This window comes from Fringilla coelebs (assembly GCF_963513975.1).
Source record: "Fringilla coelebs genome assembly, chromosome: 3".
NCBI lineage: Eukaryota > Metazoa > Chordata > Aves > Passeriformes > Fringillidae > Fringilla > Fringilla coelebs.
In genome coordinates, this window is record NC_140030.1 from 26,880,918 (window position 1) to 26,899,912 (window position 18,995).

General features: G+C 37.0%; 1 protein-coding gene across 1 annotated transcript; it reads right to left on the reverse strand.

Moving 5' to 3' along the window:
• Positions 1 to 1,370: 1,370 nt before the first annotated feature.
• On the reverse strand, positions 1,371 to 15,710 carry LGSN (lengsin, lens protein with glutamine synthetase domain; the record flags this gene model as incomplete). Its single annotated transcript, XM_084203059.1, is given in 4 exon segments — positions 1,371 to 2,570; positions 4,220 to 4,398; positions 14,640 to 15,674; positions 15,677 to 15,710. Coding segments are annotated over 4 exon segments (2,448 nt in total).
• Positions 15,711 to 18,995: the final 3,285 nt, after the last annotated feature.

Here is an 18,995-nt window from a genome sequence, read left to right on the forward strand (position 1 = left end):
GTGCTACATTTCTGGTACAGTACTTTGTAGGGGAAGAATGGATGATCCATCAGTAGGCAAGTAGCACATCCCTGTTCACACCTTCCTAATTCTGCAAGTTGACAGAGGCATTGACTGAATCTTGGTTCTACTCCGCTGATGACCAAACTTTCAGTCACAAATTCCTACACACAGATCAAAATATTGTGACAGGATAAAGAACACCAGAAATCATTGTTAATGCAGAGGTGGTATAAGAAACAAATGTTATCTTTAATAATAAAGGATAACAGCAGCAACAAGAACAAAGAGCAAATCTAAACCCCACCTCCTGCTATACCTAAAACTCATTTTTCTTTACACCAGCTGCCATTTCTAATTTTAGGATTGGGTCTTTTGCCCCTCTATTTTAACCATGACTTTTCAGTCTCTGAATTTGCATCTTCACTCTATCTTTCTGGTTTCAACTTACTCTTTCTTCTTCTCTCCTTAGTCATCTTCAGCATGATTGATAAAATCAAGTTTCCCAATAAAGTACAGTTTAAGCTCTAAATTCTCTGGCTTTTTTGCCCTTTTTTTTCTTCATTTGCCATTTAAATCTGAATTAACCCATTAACCATCAAAACAGATATAAAACCAGCCCATTTATTATTGCACAGTGGCCTGACACTACTGCCTTTTTATGTATTATTCCCTCTTCAAGTCACCATTTGATTTCCTTCAGTAACTTTATTAACTATAATTCTTGAAAACTCCATTCAGTAGAAGAATTCATGATGTACAGATTATTACACAATCCATCCTGCCTTTTTTATTTATGTCCATTAAGATACTGCTTCCTGCCTCTCAGGTTGTGCAGCCTCAGTCCTTTGCCCCTCTCTCTACAATGTTCATTGTTCTAGCTTATGTTTTAAATCAAACTCATATTTTCTTGCTTTAGCAACTCATCAGTTACTGAATAGGCTGGAACAAATCCCATAACCACGCTGAACACAAAATTCCCTGCTTTCCCCTGTTCTAAACCCCACTCCTCATCACTGTCCCCATTACTCCCATTTTTCTGCATGTTATACAGTCCTGTTAGAGTTGTGCAGTTGATCTTCTTCTCTATTTCACCTTCTCTTTTCTTCTTTTCACCAGCAGGCCTGCCCAAAAAAAACTCCAAAAAATCTGTTTTTTAAGAGCTTGTTAATGTTATTTCATTAATATAACAGCTTTGTGCTGCCATGAATGTATACGGACAATTAAGTGTAATTACCATGTACTATACAAGGGAGGGGGGAAAATCCCAACACATTAAAACGTTTTTAAATATATTTTAAACTAATTTCAAGAATCTGAGCCATTCACTGTATGCATTTACACAGCACCACTACAGAAGAGTGCTCCTTCTAAATAAAATATCCCAGGCATTTATTCCTTTCACTGTCCATTTCTTCGGTTTCTAACTCATAATGTTTCATGGCAACAAAGTATCGGATAAAAGTTTCGCCTAACGCTTCCTTAATGCACGAATCTTTCTCGAGTGCAACCAGAGCATCTTCTAGTTTCAGAGGGATAGACGAGGGCTTCAGATCACCAGTGTGGTTTTCCTCTTCAAGCACATCATCATACCTGAGTCCTCTCTTTACTCCATCTAGACCTGCAGCAATTGTAGCAGCAAGGACCAGGTATGGGTTTGCTGCAGCAGAACTTAATTTATTCTCTATGTAAGTGCCTTTTCCACCATGGCATTTGACATTAAAGGCACAGCTGTTATCATTATATGCCCATTTTGCATTAACAGTCTCTTTTGATTCTTTGCTGTATTTCGAATAGGACTTGCGGCAGCTGGTGGTGGGAGCCATCAAGCAGCTGATAGCTGCCGTGTGTGCCAAGAGCCCTGACAACCAGTTTTTTCCAAGCTCTGACAGCTCCTCAACTCCATAGCCGGCAGAAAACAAATTCTTCTGGCCATTCAGATCCCACAGGCTGTGAGATAGAGCCCCTGAATTGTAGAATCCTGATTCTGAGAAAAAGCTAGCCACGTAGTTATACTTCTTCGCCACCTCTTTGAGGCCCGTTCGAAATGTGAAGGCACTGTCAGCTGCATCTAGGCCAAACGCTGGATGAAAAGTGATCTCCATCTGCCCAGGCCCGCTGGAAGAAGAAAAGCTTTCAATGTTGGCACCAGCATAATACATTCCTTCAATGAGCTCCTGAATGAAAGTCTGGTCATGGTTATTTAGTATCGTGGCTGCAGGAAAGGATATTGTCTTTGAATTTACAACCTCGGTAATGCCGTAAATACAAAATTCATAAGTGAATGCAGAGTGCAAAGAAAAGCCATTGTCCTGAAGCTGGCTCAGCTGTTTCTTGGCAATGTGCCTTGGGGAGGTCATTAGTGGGGTGCCCAGCACGGTGAAGGAATCACATATCACTCTTGCAGTCTGCTCAGTCCAGGGTAGTATTCGAAACGTTGATAAATCAGGGTTCAGAATTATGTCACAATTGAAATTGGTTGCATTTATGTAATCTAATTCATTGTCTTTAGGATTCAGTGTCAGTTCAAGGTAACTTCTGGGCATGGCGATACCATGAATTGCTTTCTCCTAAACACAGAGCAGAATGACATATTACCAAACCAGAAAACAGTTCAACGGTATTTTTATGTAGATAAAAGACAAAAAATTTAAATTCTCAGGTAGAACAATGATATTTTTGTAAAAGAACACTAAAATGCAGTGATCACTGATGTGAAGGGTAAGAGCCAGTTGACAAGTCTTTATAAAGCAGAACAACTTTCTGCAAGATTGGTATGAAAACTGTGACATCAATGATCATTTTTTAAATTTCCATAAAGGACAAAAAAATTGTTCAACACTTTTCTTGCATGGTGTTTATACGATTATGGGTATCACCAGTTAGAAGCACACTTTGCAAGTCAGACTTTTATCTATAGTTAGTCTATTTAGCTACCAGTTTTTTACCTAGACCCAAGTGACCACAATTAATTGATATCAATTCAATTCAGGCTGTAACTTCTCTTTAAATACTGTTTTTCAGATGCAACATTTAACAGAAAAATCTCACTTTCTAGACTTAAAGGTTTTGGGGCAAAATGCAGGGAACCACTTGCAGGTGAGAAAAATTCATAATTATACTTTCTTCTCCATTTGAGCAGAAAGTTTCAACTGATGAAAATGAAATGCAGGTAAGACCCCAAGGAAGGATCATCTACCTTCAATCAAGCACCTTTACAACTTCCCTTATGATCAAACATTTTTCTGATGAAAGCTGCAATTAGGCCAAGTTCTATCAAGTGAAATTTGGCTCATATTTACATCTTACCTTTGTTCTTCTAAGGGAAAAAAATTGCCACTTGTGTGAGCAGGGGAGACAGAACAAACCCAGAAAGGGGAAAGCTCAGTACTGAAAAGAGCCAATTTTACATTTGCACGTGGAAACTGCATATGGTGGCTTCTCTTAATATGAATGATGAATGAATGAATGAATGAATGAATGAATGAATGAATGAATGAATGAATGAATGAATGAAAGAATGGATGGATGAATGAAGTCTGTCTTCTTTTCAGCAAGCAGCAGTCAACAGTATCAATGTGTGACACCCATAACCAAAGCTCCAGACTGTGGTGAACCCTGCTCCAAGACGTCTAAGCTGTCCCTTTGGCGCTGAAAAAGGTGTCTAAGGTGACTACCCCATAGTAATACTTCTCCCTCCTTGAACATTGCTACCTAATTTATCCTGCTTCCTAATTGGATTTTTATTTCCTGAATCATTACTATGGCAAATATTGCTGTTAAATCATTGTGCAACTCAGTAATATTTTCCTATCTTATTGATAATTATGATATTTCTCATAACTAAAATTATTTTATTTTCAGTAATTTTATTTCTTTCAGTGTTTACTCCTTTCTTTTTTTCAATTTGGAAATGTTTGGCAAACTAAAATTTTTATAATGTGTTGAATCTGAAAAGATATTTCTGAGGGGAGAGATAATTAGAACTTCAAAGAACTGAAATTATTAGCCTTATCTAATTGGATTACTATTTGGAGGAAAAGAGGAATAAATTATTGCAGTGATGAAAGAAGTCTAGATCCTTTGGGAACATGAGCAAGGGGAGGGCGCAGATAATTTGTTATAAGTTGGAGTTGCTGCCTGCGGTATGAAAAAAAATATAATTTAAGGATGGGAGCATGAAGACACATAAAGGTACAACTAGAAACCAAAAACTTACCTGAAAAAATCGAGAAGGAACATTCTTTGATCTTGACACACCGTGGAGGTCTATTGATTCAAATCTGACAAACTGCACGTTGTCCCTGGCCATCTGCTGCTTAATAAATTCAATATGAGAGAACAGGTAAAGGAGAGTGGGGTTTCCAAAGCCGTTCACGTCAGGGTCTCTGTTGAATGCTAGAAGTGAAGAGGAGTGTTCACGTCAAACAAAATAATGAATGCAGGAATAAGGCTCTCCTAAAAAGTGCAAGAGTAGGAAATTGTGGCATGGGGTGTAAAAACAGAAATGACAAAAAGGTATGGGTCATGTAAGAGTTTTGCAAATAAACACACGTATTTTTCCCTGACATCCTGTATCAAATTCCTTATTTTTTGGAATGATCCATAATTTAGACTCTTTTTCAAGTTAAGAAGAGAACACGTGGTAAAACCAGGAATTTATTAAGTTTGTTGAGGGTTTTTAGGAGCAAAAGCAGTAACTGGATACCTGTTTCCCACTGAAAACTGACAGAACACAGGTAGTGTTTCTTCAAAGGCTTTGTAAAGTGTGTTGACACAGGAACATAATAAAAAAGGCACTTGTCTTCTACTAAACCTTTCTCGAGGCCTCTTGAGGAGGATTGCTTTCTTCTCCAGCACAGGCAGTGACTTTTAAGGGAAGTTGGGCATTTATACATTTGCTGTTATGGAGTCATCAACTGTATTGCAGAAGCTGTAGGGCACTATAAACTTCTTGACATGAAGGCAATAACACCTGAGTATAACTTCTGTAATGGAACAGAGAGATGGGCACAGTAACTTCCTTTCTCCAACCTCAATCTCTCATCCTGCTTTTCTTTGGAGTATCTATGCATTGTTTCTATTCCAGTTAAACTATGTAAGGCATTAACTTCCACTTGGGACAATAAACTAAAACAACTAAGAATAAAATTTTATATTAACAGGCGAAAAATTGGGAAAAATATATTTCTTTTCACATTTCTGGGAGAAAAGTTTTCCATTCTTCCTGAGGATGTGCGCAGGTGCATTTTTGCAGAAGTTTCAAATCCACAGTGGAAGATCACCAACAGCAAGCACTCACCACCAGCCTTCAAGTGGAAGTTTAAAGCTTCATGCTGAGGCACTCTTAAGGTTGGTGGGATTAATCCTAATCTCTCCAGCAGCAAAGTACCCAAACTAGAGCAGATCTCTAGCAGGAGCCAGCAGGCACAAACACAGCTTTTTGACCTCTCCTTTGGGGCAAGTAGGACAGTCAGTTGCAAGGCTTTAAGAAGGCTCACCAGCTGGCCCAGCACAGGGCTGTCAGATTATTCCCTGAAAAGGCCACAGTTTCATCTGTAGTCACAGACTTCTCAGAATCTTTGAGTATTACTAGAGCATCCTCCAGCTTAGATGGCAAGGAGGATACTTTAGGTCAGTCAAGTAAGAAAAATTAAGGAATAACAGCGCTTCCTGAGGAAAGGCAGCTGAAAGCACTGAACTAAATTTAAATAAATATGAGAATAAAATATGAGATAAAAAATTTAACAGAAGGAAAATAATTTTGTCACATTCACTTCTCTTCATGACATCTTTCTCTTTGGCCTGTTTCAGCTCTAAATTCCTTATGGAAATAGCTTTTTTCATCCCCAATGTCTTCTCTAAGCACTGGGACAATATGCCTTTTAAAAAGTGAGTATTAAATAATGAAGTCCTGTTTAAATGTTCTGTGTAACACTCACACTGTTGCAGGTGCTGCCAAAACACAAGAGCAAGCAGGGAGGACTGGCCTTGCCTTGTCTATGCCCCCAAGTTATTTTAACACCACTTTAGTCATCCTGTCACGTTGTTTTACAGCATATGGGTTTACTGGCATTTACCAGATTGGACTTTTTTATGAACATGACTAGTATTCAGATATTTATTAAGAGGTATAAACTGTGGCTGTTTAATAGTTTAACAGAACTTTAAAAGATTATGAAAATCTTCTTAAAGTTTGTATCAAGAGAAGTTGTTTTTTTTTACTCCAGGGACAGAAATCTGAGGCTTTTACCTTTAAAGCAGCGCTCAATGCCTTATTTTATATGTTTAATTTCCTTGGCAAAGATGGTAAACATTTACTGTCAACCACCTGCCACATTGAGATTTTTATGTCTTTGCATTGTTCAAAGCAAGGATTGGTTGACAACCCTTGACATCAATCAGCTTTTAAAGTAAATTTTGCAAGTATTTCTTAAAATGTCCTGAAATGTTGTCTGTTAAATTTTCATCTACTGAATAAATATTTTTCAGGTAAAAATATAGAAATCATGAGAAAAAAACCAACTGTAATTCGGATCCAATTAATTCTTTTAAACCGTATTCCTGAGAGATATATATTCTACAAATCAGTATCTAAGAAAATATGTCATGTTATTGATGCATAAATTAATTTTAAAAGTACAGCTACAAATATACTTAATTTAAACATCTGCCAATGGCAGATGATTTTCCAAATTTTATATATATGTGCCTTCGAGCTAAAGTTATTTAAATAACTACATAATTCCATATGTGAGCAAACTTTAGCAGAAAATTCATAAACATACAATTTTTCTAAAGAACATTAAGAAAGAAAAAATTAATAACTAAAGGAGCAAGAATTTGTCTTCTCTGATTAGACTTTTACAATCAAAGATATATATTTTTAAATTATGAGAATAAATTGTATATATTGGTCTAGTATTAGTCTAGAATTAATTTATATATCCGTGTAGACACCCTGCTTGTCAAAAGACACTTATTCATCTACAAGAGCTTTTTCCAAAATCTTTTAGAATCAAGAGAACAGTCATGAAACCTTCACACACTTTCTAGAGTTCATATTTTACATCATTTTCAGATTACTTTCTCATTGAAATAATGTTTCTGTAAATTGTACGATAGATAAAAATCTCACCTCTGATTGATTTTGGAAATATGTGAGGGGATTTGTTTCTTAACTAATAATTAGTGAATAACTACTAACTGCTCCCTTTTCCACTGCATAGGACCCAAAATATATTTTCTTGATAGCCACAAAATAAATCACTGTCAAACTACATCCACGATTCTAACAATTATTAAAGTTTGGAAAAGTATAGTAGGGAACTGAGTACTCTGTCTTTACTCAGTTCATATAGTCATTATCCAGAGCATTAGCTACTAGAGGTAAAGTAGCTAATACATATTTGACAGGCCTAGCTGTTTTAGAATCACAGTCTAAAATTTTTACATTCTACTAAGGGAGGATTCTGTTCACAAGTGTAACTTTTTCTCTAGGTTTCTGAGTGCCTAGAAATAAGGGCATTTCTTTTTTGTTTCAGAAAATCTTGTTAAAGAAACATGTAAACTCAATGAGATGCTCAAATTTTTGTTCATATTTTCATTTTAAAAATCAATAAAAAATTGATGGCCATCTTTCTTTAAGCAAATCATTAAATGTCTTCATCAGTTTGGGAGGACACAGGAAAGAACCAAATGTCTGTTTGTCTATGGTTCTGTCTGCATTTCCCATTTAAGTTACCACTCAGAAACAATTGGTAATATTCCTGTTTCTACTGTAATTAACACAAAATATCTACAATTATGGACTATCTTCATATATTTAAAACATATTAATTGCACAAAATTTTAAAAATTACCATTATTATCATTAATAATAATGATATTAGCAGAAGAGGGGTGCCATTCTTAGATTATTAATATTTAAATAACCCAGATTGCTAAGAGCAGCCAGGGAAAATAGTTGACATCAGCTTTCCTTTCTCAGCAACAGAAAAGTGCCAAAACAGAAGAAAGTGCACATCACAGATCAATCTTTCATTTTCAACTTGTTAGAGGGCATTAAACCACACCACAACTCAAGTAAACAGTTTTTCAGTTCAAGAAGAGGTTACTATGTTAGAAATCTAACACAGGATGCTCTGAAGACCTAGATTTGACCCTCTAAAAAACCAGATACCTTGTGTTGACAGTACTCACTAGAAATTACTCCCACTGGGTAATCACACAATTACACTCTTCCAAATCCTATGGAAATTACTGCCAGAACCAGCTTAAACATATCTGCTCTTCCTTACAGTGCTCTGGTTGGGATAGTTAAGAACAGCCAGTTTACTTGTTTTACGCAGCATGTTATTTACTGTTCTCACTTTTGCCTTCAGATGTTACCCTCCTTTATTTCTCAAACCTTATATGACAGCTTTTCCTACAGCTGATAAAATTCTTATTGCTACTTTTCTATTCCCCTCTGGTTTTTTGACATGGTAAGTAGACATGAGTTGCATTTGAATGCTCTATTGATGTAAACAGAGATCAGAAGCATCTTAGGTTGAAAAAATACACCATTTCCATTTCTTTCTCACCTAAAAAAAGTTTAGCCAAAACCATTTACTGATTTGATTTCTGCAGTAAAGCACATAAAAAGTTGTTTCCTACCTTGTATTTTAACTCACCTATGAGACTCTTATCAGGGGAATAAATATGTAAGCCTACTAAAAACTCTCAAAGGATACGAGACAGTAAAAATATTTCCCCAATCTGTTTGACAGTGAAATTTTAAATTCTTTTTTTCCCATTAACTTCTTTGTCTGCTTTCTTTTTTAAACTTAATTGCAAAGCAAGGTTTTTACTGGCATGACCATGGAGAAGCTCAGCTTTTCCTTGAGTTCTGTAGCTAATTTAGAGACTGACATATAGCTTCAATCAGCCACAAATTATTCTTTCTAAACTGTATGACAACAACAAAACACAGCTTCTCAGAGAAGATGCGTCTTCAAGAGTCAAATGCAAAGAAAGTTCTTATCTCTCAATAAGTGAAAGATAAATAACCTATATTTTTCTACATTCCAGGATATTTCATATAATATCTGCAGTGAATGAGAAAATCATCACGGTTGTGTACAAAATTTAGAGGATTTGAAAACAATATGTGCAGGTGTCTGAAAGAAATTAAAGTTATGTAATACCCAATGGAATTCCCTAACTGATAATCCTAAACAAGATTAAACTACACTGGCCTATCTTTCTTCAAAATCAAAAAGAAAAATTGGATTTATGGAGGAATCATTGGGCAAAGTTGCATGAATCAAGGCACACATTGTTGCAAACTACTGGTCTAAAAATATTTGTCCTAATTTTAAAAAATCAGGAGAATCATAGAACAGTTTGGGTTGAAAGAAACCTTAGAGATCATCTAGTTTCTATGTGCCTATGCCACAGTCAAGGACAGCTTCCACTAGACCAGGTTGTTAAAATCTCCATCCAACCTGGCCTTGAACACTTCCAGGATGAGAGAGAGCACTACGCTTAATGGGAAGCAAGGTTAATTAGGGAAGAGACTTTGTACAGTATTGAAGGTAAGGAATAAACTTTTCATGAATATGTTGTGGATGGAAAGGCAGCCATAACAAGCAAAGAATGCATTTCCCTTACATTAGGTCCAATCTAACAATTTTTGCAACTTTTAACTACTACTGTAAAGAAAGCAAGCATCTCCAGTGGGTAGGAAGAATTACTGTCAGAATACACCTCTTTCTCACACAGAGTCATGCCATGACTAGCTTACAACAAATACCAGGGAGAGATTAGTTGAATCTTAGCTGAAAGAGGACAAAATAGATCAGAAAGACTGGATGGAAGTCCTGAATGACCATTTTTCTTTTATATAGATTAAGGGGAAAATGGGAAATCATGGAGTCACAGAGGAGGAAGATTTCATCTATTAGTATGGAAGATAAATGACTTAAGAATTTTTGCTTGTTTTGGTTTGTTCTTAGAGTTTGTTAGGTAAAAAAAAAAAGGTCAGTTTATAGCTTAGTTCAGAAAGAAAAGGAAAGAAAAAGACAAAAAATAAGATTTTTTTTCAATAGAAAATAAAGGCAACCAAGAGGATTTAGTAAGGAACTGAGCTTCAACCCTGCTATACTCCAAGTCAGTTCAAAACATAGACAAAGAGAGAAAAATGTTGTTGGATCACAGATAAGGCATGGGGAAAGAACATGAAGGAACAGTATATCTTTGGTTCTTCACCTTAGCAAAGCTGCAAGAATGGCACAGTTTGTGTAAAATACAAAGTGGAAAAGGGTACTAAGTGAAAAAGACAGTCCTAAGTCCCAAAGTAAGACATTGTTATGCTGCAGGATTACAGCAGAGGCAGTGACTATGAAGTGACCACTTATATCCCCTGATTGTTCACCTACAGCTCCCAAAGAGTCTCCATTTCTATTTCCTTGGGACTGACTGGATTTACTGGGCAGAATCAGTGGGGGCAGACACGTCTCTTCCAGGTGGGGCAGGCACGTCTCTTCCAGGTGTGCACAGAGGACAGTGAAACCACATGGGGAGTTGAAATTTGGTTCAGACTGTGTGAGCAAATCTTTCTATGTCAATGGAGAGAAAAGCCTAGGCTATTTCTTTGCTGAAGGATTCATAATTCTGTCCCTAAATATTAGGTACATCATTTGTTAGTGCCTCATTATGAAAAAGAAGAACTTTGGACAAGTCAAGAGTAAGAACATGAGGCTAATATTGTAGTAGAAAGCAAGACTTCTTGTGAGACTGATGAAATCCACTTCTAAGTATGGAATCCTGCTAATATCTTCTTGATATGATTTTCTTTAAAAAGCCAAGCTTATCAAGGAATTTAGTGTTTGGGGTCAGCATGAGATCCTTGAAGCATTCAGACTTTCTTGTGCACTTGAAATTTCAACAGTCTCTAGGTAGCCACTGGTGCCTGCAGCCATAGCTGAAACATATTTTCCATCTTCAGTTTCCTCTCAAGCAGTTCTTGGTCTCATGTTGGTCATATTTATATGGCCATATACTTGACATATATATATATATATATATATATATATATATATATATGTCATATATATATTCCTCAAGAATATGAGTCCTGGTGAGAGGACCTGCATTGGGAGCTGTTTTGGATGTCCAGCTCTGCAGTCTGCACTGAGTAGATTTTAAAACATTTTTTTATCCTGGCAAATTTGGAGCAAAAAAAATTTTATCCAAAGCAAATTTGAAGCCTCAGGTGAGAGACTTATGTCAGTGCTTTGCTCACCTACAGCTAGCTGGGGGGGATATAATTGCCTAAGGTGCAGAAGAGCGATTTCTCCTCAGCCTGTGTGATGTCACCAGGCTCACACAGTCGGTCCTTCTGCCCACACACAGTGTGTGTGGCTGCTGAGGCCACCTGCAGTCCCTGGCTCTGGGAGCCCACATCCCCCTGTGTCCCAGGGGATGATACACCAAGAGTCTGGGGCGTCATGATGCTCGGGTGCTTCATACTGCTTGAATAAAGTTATTTCCTCTGGCCTCCTCTCTGGCTACTATAGTATTAATATTCTGATTAAGTAGCATACAGAGCAGCACGTGGTGAGATTTCAGTTCAGAGAGGTCAGTACACACCTGCCCTATGTGCTATATACACTATAGATATATAGCACATGCATGAACTCATCCTGTGTGCATGTACATACCACGAGTGGTTATTTAACACTACATACATCTTTTACTGTCATTCTTATCCTTCACTGCTTGGAATCATCCCTCTTTGTCTCCCAAGAACGCAGGGACTGAACAGCCAAAGAAGCACCTGGTAATTGATGACTACATACCAACTTGCAGAAATTCACATCATTATCAGATATAGAAACTTTGGCAAATAAAACTCCTGAATTCAGGTTAGTGCTGACAATATATTCACCTAATTAGCTGCATGTGTTAGTTTCAGGCTTTCTTTCTTTCTAGCTTTAGATTGAGTTTTAGCTTTAGCTTCAGCTCCAGTTTCTCTGACATTGTTCAAGTAACATTTTTCTTACTAACCTAAGTATCTGACATGTCTGCTTCTTTCCTATTACTTCTTCCCACACCCAAGTACTTCTTTTACAAAAGATATGACAAGAAATGGACAAAATACACATCATAATTTTGGAAAATATACGGATTTATCATTTTAGAGAGATGTTAGCCATGTAATTAACATGACTGTGTATAAATTCTCTGATGTTGTCTGAATCCCTGATGCTCAGCTACATATTTTAACCTTTCTACTGCTGATCTACTACTGACAGTGTCTACTGTCCCTTAAATGCATACTTTTATAACAATAAAGTGCATTCCTGTTTTAGCCATATCTCAACACTGAGTAGATCTGAAATATAACTTCTTGCAATTTTTCCAAACATTTGGGATGAAGTCTTCTGATTTGAGCAAGTTCAAATATTTGAAAACTTGCAAATGATTGTAGATTGTATTTCAGATCTACTCAAAGTTAAGGTACCTTTAGATCCAAGACTTCAGAACCTTTGGTAACTGAAATATTTAATATAATGTTTTAGTCCAAAAAATGAAAATATTTCAGATTTGATGTTACCAAACAATAAATTATCACAGGCAGCAATGAAATACTGTTTATGCAAAGGCTCATTAAACAGTGCAGAAATTTATCTAGAACTTTCTTTTCTTCAGTTAAGTTACTAAATATATTCAATAAAAATTAAATTTTGAACACATACAATTCTTATTAAGTAGAAACTATTTCTGTGCATTCCATTAACTAGTTGAAATGCCCAGTGAAGCCTACAACTTGTTTGGTCAAAGCCAAATGGAATCCAAACCTCATGAGATTCCAAAATGTTTGATATTGAATACTTTTCTGATGAGAAAAACCAGTTTTCTCCCAGCTCCCCTCGCAGTTACTTCTCACCTGTAGGTCTCCTGCAGCCATCACTACCACCAGTCATACAGGACAGGATTAATCCCAGGTAGCTTTAGGCATCTCAGAGTTAGACAAGTGACCTAAACTAATAATCACGGGGCTTCTTCCCCACTGAGTGGAAATACACACCCACCTTCAGAAATTAAGCTTTCATCCACTTCTAATACCCCTCTGAAGACAAAATGCCTCTCTTTACTGACTAGGTAATAAGCTTAGATTAGCTGCTTCATCTTGAGTGGTTACAACTGGGTTGAAATCTCCCTGTGGAATCTGCAATTATTCTCATCAGTTCCCTCTACCTTGTAAATGGTGTTATGACAAAGAATAATTAGTCCTATGTTTTAAAATATACTTGCTGGTTTTGCAGACAATGAGAACACAGTAGGGTTAAAATTCTGATAATGAATTTTTCTAGCCTTTAACAATGTGCCAAACAATGTAGTCTGGAAAGGGAATAGCATCAAGCATAGGCTGAGAAATAATCCTCTAAACTTTTTATTCTAATAGACATGAATAGAGAGTGGTTCAAGTGTGAAGTACTGTTTCAAAGCTTTGTATTTCTCATGCAGTGCCTTTAGTAAACCCTGATACTGTTCATGGATTTCTTTTTCAGACTTGTTCAAACTGGGTAATACAAAATGTCTGCAAAAAAATCCTGCTGCAGCTAATAACAACTGACATGTTCAAATTGTCTGTTTTCAGGATATCTAGAGCAGAGTTTCTATCCATCTGTCAGGACACATTAAAAAAGCAGAATAAATTAATATTATTTTAAATATTTCATTGCTATTATTATATTTTCTTACATAGTTAATGATGGATAAAGTATTTTATCAATTAAGAGATTCGTATTTCTTGTATTAGCAAGATAAGTCAAAAGGCAAGATATTGGTCCTGGAAAGCTGATAATGTGATCTTGGACTGATGCTCATGGAACTGTATTAATCTCATATTCATACAACTGACAAACTGGTGTTTTTGTGCTTCCTGGAAACAGAACAACAAACTGTTCAAGCCCATTACACCATCACAGCTAATAATAGTTTTCAGTTTGTTGATGCAGCTAGCCCAGAAGCTTTTACAAAGAAGTCACAGCCTATTAGTAGCAATTAATTGTCTCTACAAACACTTCCAAAATGGACTTACTGAACAGCATGAAAATAAGTGGAAGTTCTCTCTGCCTCATTTGCTTTTCTTCCCCTATAATTTGCAAGAGAGGTTTTTGCATTCCAGTCCTCTCACAAGACAAATAATTGAAAACACCATTCCTACATGGGAACAATTTCTACTGCTGGAAATGTTTTTTTTTTAAAAAAAGAGAAACTTTAAGAAGCGCAGATGCCATCAGAGCTTTGCAGTATGTAGCAGAATTTTGGAAAATGCTGCCTGCATTCAGTTTAAATGAGGAAATATTTTAGTTTTAGTGAAAAAGACATGACCACTTGTGTGTGACAGTTTTTGGCAGGCAGTTGGGCTTTATAAATGCCTTGCTTTAAAAAAAAAAAAAAAAGAAAACAAGAAAAAAGCAGCATAGATGTAGAGCACAATATCCAATCTATCCTGATCACACAGAAACCACAGGTGTCAGTTCTCTCATGCACTAGCTCTGACTTAAACTCGCAGCTTAGCAAAACACCACAAAACAGGAGCATTTTCTTTAAGGGGAGAGCAGGTGATGTTTAAGCATCCTTACCGTCGAGGCCTGTGGAGGAGTCAAAATGCACCTCAGGAGCTGTGCTGTCTGCAGGGGTAGGAGCTGCTGGAAGTCCCAGAAAAAGGTGATCCACATCGCTTCCCGCTGCTTGCTGCTGATCAGAGCCGGCAGAGCTGAGGACCAGGACGGTTTTGCTCTGCTGCCCCATTCCCTCCTTGTGGAAGCTGAGATACTTTTGCTTTTCCTCTCCAAAATGGGGACTAAAAGTCTCAAAGGGCCGGCCCTGCTTGTCAGCTGCTTTCTCCCGGGGTTTCAGATTGTTCTGAGAGAAAGGGCTGCCTGCCTTGCCACAGAAGTTGGGCCCATGAGAAGGCAGATGACCCTCACTTAGCAGGTTTTTCAGCTCTTGTAGACTTCGTTTAGAAATGCCAGGTGCCCCCTTGAAGGACACACCGGTTCGGCTCCCTGGCATGGATGTAGCACTTCCCAGGGAGCCCATCTTTGTCACATGGAACTTGACAATGTTTTCTTCCATCCCAGCCCGTTCTTCTGGCTTACCCCCTGCCCGCTCACTGTGCTTCCCCCTCGGCACTGCCTCCGTGCAGCCGCCTTTCTCTGCAGACCGCACGGGCTGAGCACTCGTGGGCAGCTTCATCTGAGCTGCCGTGTCTGTCTCCTCGTGCATTTTTCCTAATATGCTTTTCCCAGTATCAGCACATTCCTGGGTTTCTTGTGTTTCTCCACACCTCTCCTCTTTTCCATTGCTGGAATTGTCGTGACCTCCTCTGTCCTTTTGCACTGCAGGAAGGGTAGTGGGGTTTTGGAGAGCCTGCTCTGATGGCAGCTCCGAGCAACCAGTGGTTCCTTTAAGGGCACAAGGATCTGGGACTTTTGAGGTACGGGACAGCTCCATCTTCTCATTTTCTAAAGGAGGAACATACTTTGTAGGACCTTTGATTTCCTTTTTCTTTCTGAAACCACATATATTGTTGCCATCAACTTCATCATTGTCACTTTCTGATGTGCTCTGTAACCAGCAATAAAATATACAACCAAACAACATGCATGAATGACACAAACATGGCAATGGAGCACTACCACCTGCTGCATTCACCTTGTAGTACTTCCACTGCTTCTTGATGATGGAAGTCTCAAAAGAAAACACCTTTTTTTGATCTTTAAAATGTATCACAGAATTCTTTTTCTTATGTTTTAGAACAAAATTGGAGAGAACACCTTCATAATACTGCTCCTAGGCAGGTTTAGTAGATTACAATACAAGACATACTTCATTGTGTGACATCATTTACCAAACGTGTCCTTCAAAGTTGAAAAAATGTATTTTAGTACTTACAATTAGGTATATTCATGGTCATATTAAAAGTGTTTGTATTTATAAAGGAAAATTATTGCCCTGAAACACAGAACACTGGAAATTCTTATGAGTGTGAGGATTGAAACCTGAAAATAAGCAGCTTTTAAATTAATTTCAGGACATAATTTGGACAAATAACTGAACTTTGAGAACAGTGTTCAAAAGGAAAAACTCATATTTGGATGTTTAAATGGTAAAGAACCCGATGTTTACCCAATGATATAGCTTATATTGTAGTGGGGGGAGCAGATTTTAAAATGGATGTAAACCTCTGGAAAAAGTGGAAAAAGGAGCTACAAAAAGTAATGTGCTTGCATTATGCCCAAATATATCAAGTGTCTGGATCACCATCTCTCCTAAGTATCCTGATCCTACCTCAAGTGTGATTAATTTGGTGGTGACAGGGAAAGGGACAGGAAATCAAAACCAGACACTTTCAAATTTAAAAAAATAGCACAGATTTCAATCTTGTGAGTGATTAATTGCCATGATAGTGATTGAATTCTTCATTTCACAATGTCTTATAAAATTGACTTCCTAACTTAGTTTAACCAAAATCACTGCATAGCCAGTCATAAATTATTACATTACTAATGAATACCTACTCAAGTATATATTTAAGAGATATGAACACTCTTTGGCTTGCTTGGATTGGGCTGGAATTAGCACCCGTAAAAACACTGGGAAATCATGGGGTATCCTCTTTACCTTTTCCACAAAGGAATAATCTGCACTCTCTCCAATTTCTGGATTTCCAGAAGAAGGGATCTGCACAAAGTGAAAAGCGCAAAGGCAAAAGTGATTTCTGTTGGCAGACAAAAGCACGTAGAAGGAAAGGCAGAAGCATCCAATGTGCATATGGAATGAAGCAGCTACCTGGCCTACATTAGGTTCATTAAAAACTCTCCTTTTTTACTATTGCCTCACCATACTCTTTTCCATCATTTTGTAACCAAAAGAGGTTCGCGGCTTCTCTCCTAATAAAGAGTACACAGGAATGTTTCCCCCCTCTCTCCCGCCTGTCCCAAATTTCCACGACAGGCTGTATGTACAGCTGCTTTGGAGCTCACTGGGACCCTGCTGTTGGTGTGGCAGGCAGGTGGCCAGCAGCTCTGCGGGACGATAATCCCGTCTCCCACACACACATCCTGACAGGGACATGGCCATGAGGCCCACTTGCAATCAAACACAGTCACTGGTACATTCACAACAGAACCTTTCCCAGCCCAGTTTTAGCACTCTGTGTTTAATGAACCCATTATTTCTTCATCCAAGGGCTTTGGTTTATTCCCATACCACACCCTATAACGCCCCATGAAATAATTCTGTGTGTTTGCTGATACCCCTTCACATTCACCCATGCAGAATAGACCTAATTCTTACAGCTCTGTATCATTGTGGAATAGAAACGCAATAAAAAAAACTTTTTTGAAAAGAAAAGTGGACAAAACCAGATTGTAATTCAGAATTATAATTTTAATACTTTCCTTAGTAGTACAAAAAGGGAATTAAGCTGGGCGAGAAACAGTAGGGGTGGAGGAACCGGGGTCTGCCAAATGGAAATATACAGGTGTTAAAATAAAACATTCATCATATTATATTTCTAAACATGTAACATTATTTTTTGAGAGAAAGTAGAGAAGAGTTCCAGCTATGAAAGCTATAGTCATTAAAAAATTTATATCATTAATTCTCATTAATTTATGACAAATATTTGCTTTAATATCTTTTGTGGCAGAGGCTGACATCATCAAAATATCTTGATTAACAATTTATGGGGTTTTCAGAATTCTTTTGTTTCCTTTGAGTAACTCAAAATCAGTAGCATAATCATAACACCACATGCATTTCTGCTGTATTATGTACGCTGATAGCTATTGAAAATTTCAAAATTAGACAAAATTTTTGCCTGTTATCCATATTGTAGATCTCTGAAAAATATTCAGCAAAATGACTGAAGGAAAGTTGAGCTCATCCTTTTTTATAACACCTCTACTGAAGTCAGGAAAAGGATTGTATAGATGTCAAAAGCAAAATGTCAGAAAGCTACTTTTTCATATAACTGGCCATTCTAAAGGATTTCACGAACACAAGGTACTATTCCCACACTATAATCCTTACCAAAACAAATTCCTTCTGAATAGACATGAGCAGGATAAGGATTGATCACTTGTAAATTTGTAAATGGAACTGTTCTTTTGCAACAGACCATTAATAACTGATGTGTCTAGAGCAGTTTGCAAAGGGTTTATTTTCCATGAAGAACTAGGATATGGTACTGCAGTTTGATTTTAGACCCAAAAGAAATACTGTACTCATTATTCTTAAACAAAAACAGTGATCATTTTTACTTTCAAATAAAGAAAACTCTTACAATTATACAGAGAACAACCCATTAATTACTTTAGGCCCTCAGTACATTGTGAATTTTTGCAGGGAAATGACTCTTAATTTCTAAATAAACTCAGACATTGTTGACTTTAATTTAGAAAATTTAATTTTTCATTTTAATTTAATTTAATTTCATTCACAGTATTTTCTGCAGTGAAATAAACATTTCTATATTATTTGCAAGGTACCATTACAGCATCTCTTCATATTAAAGACAATCAAATGCATGAGATATGACACAGACTTAGACTTATTTGTCTAGTATATATGTGGTGTCTACCATCAGAAAAGGTTTAGTACACGGGTACAGAGGGGAGACCACTCAGGAATAGGAATTATTATTATTATTATTATTATTATTATTATTATTATTATTATTATTATTATTAATAATAATAATAATAATAATAGAATAGTCTATTTATCTTTTTATTTCTTGAAAGGACTTTTTTTTTCTACAGAAGACAGGGATGGCTAAGTGAAATAGGGCCTTGAAAAAGATACAATGAGCTACCTATAAATCAGTACTTAATTTAATTGGAGCATGTGTCATGCTGTGCTGAGAGGAAAGCAAAACAGTCAGGTATTAATATAGCAAAAATTCTGACTACTTTTAATTTCCTTCCTGA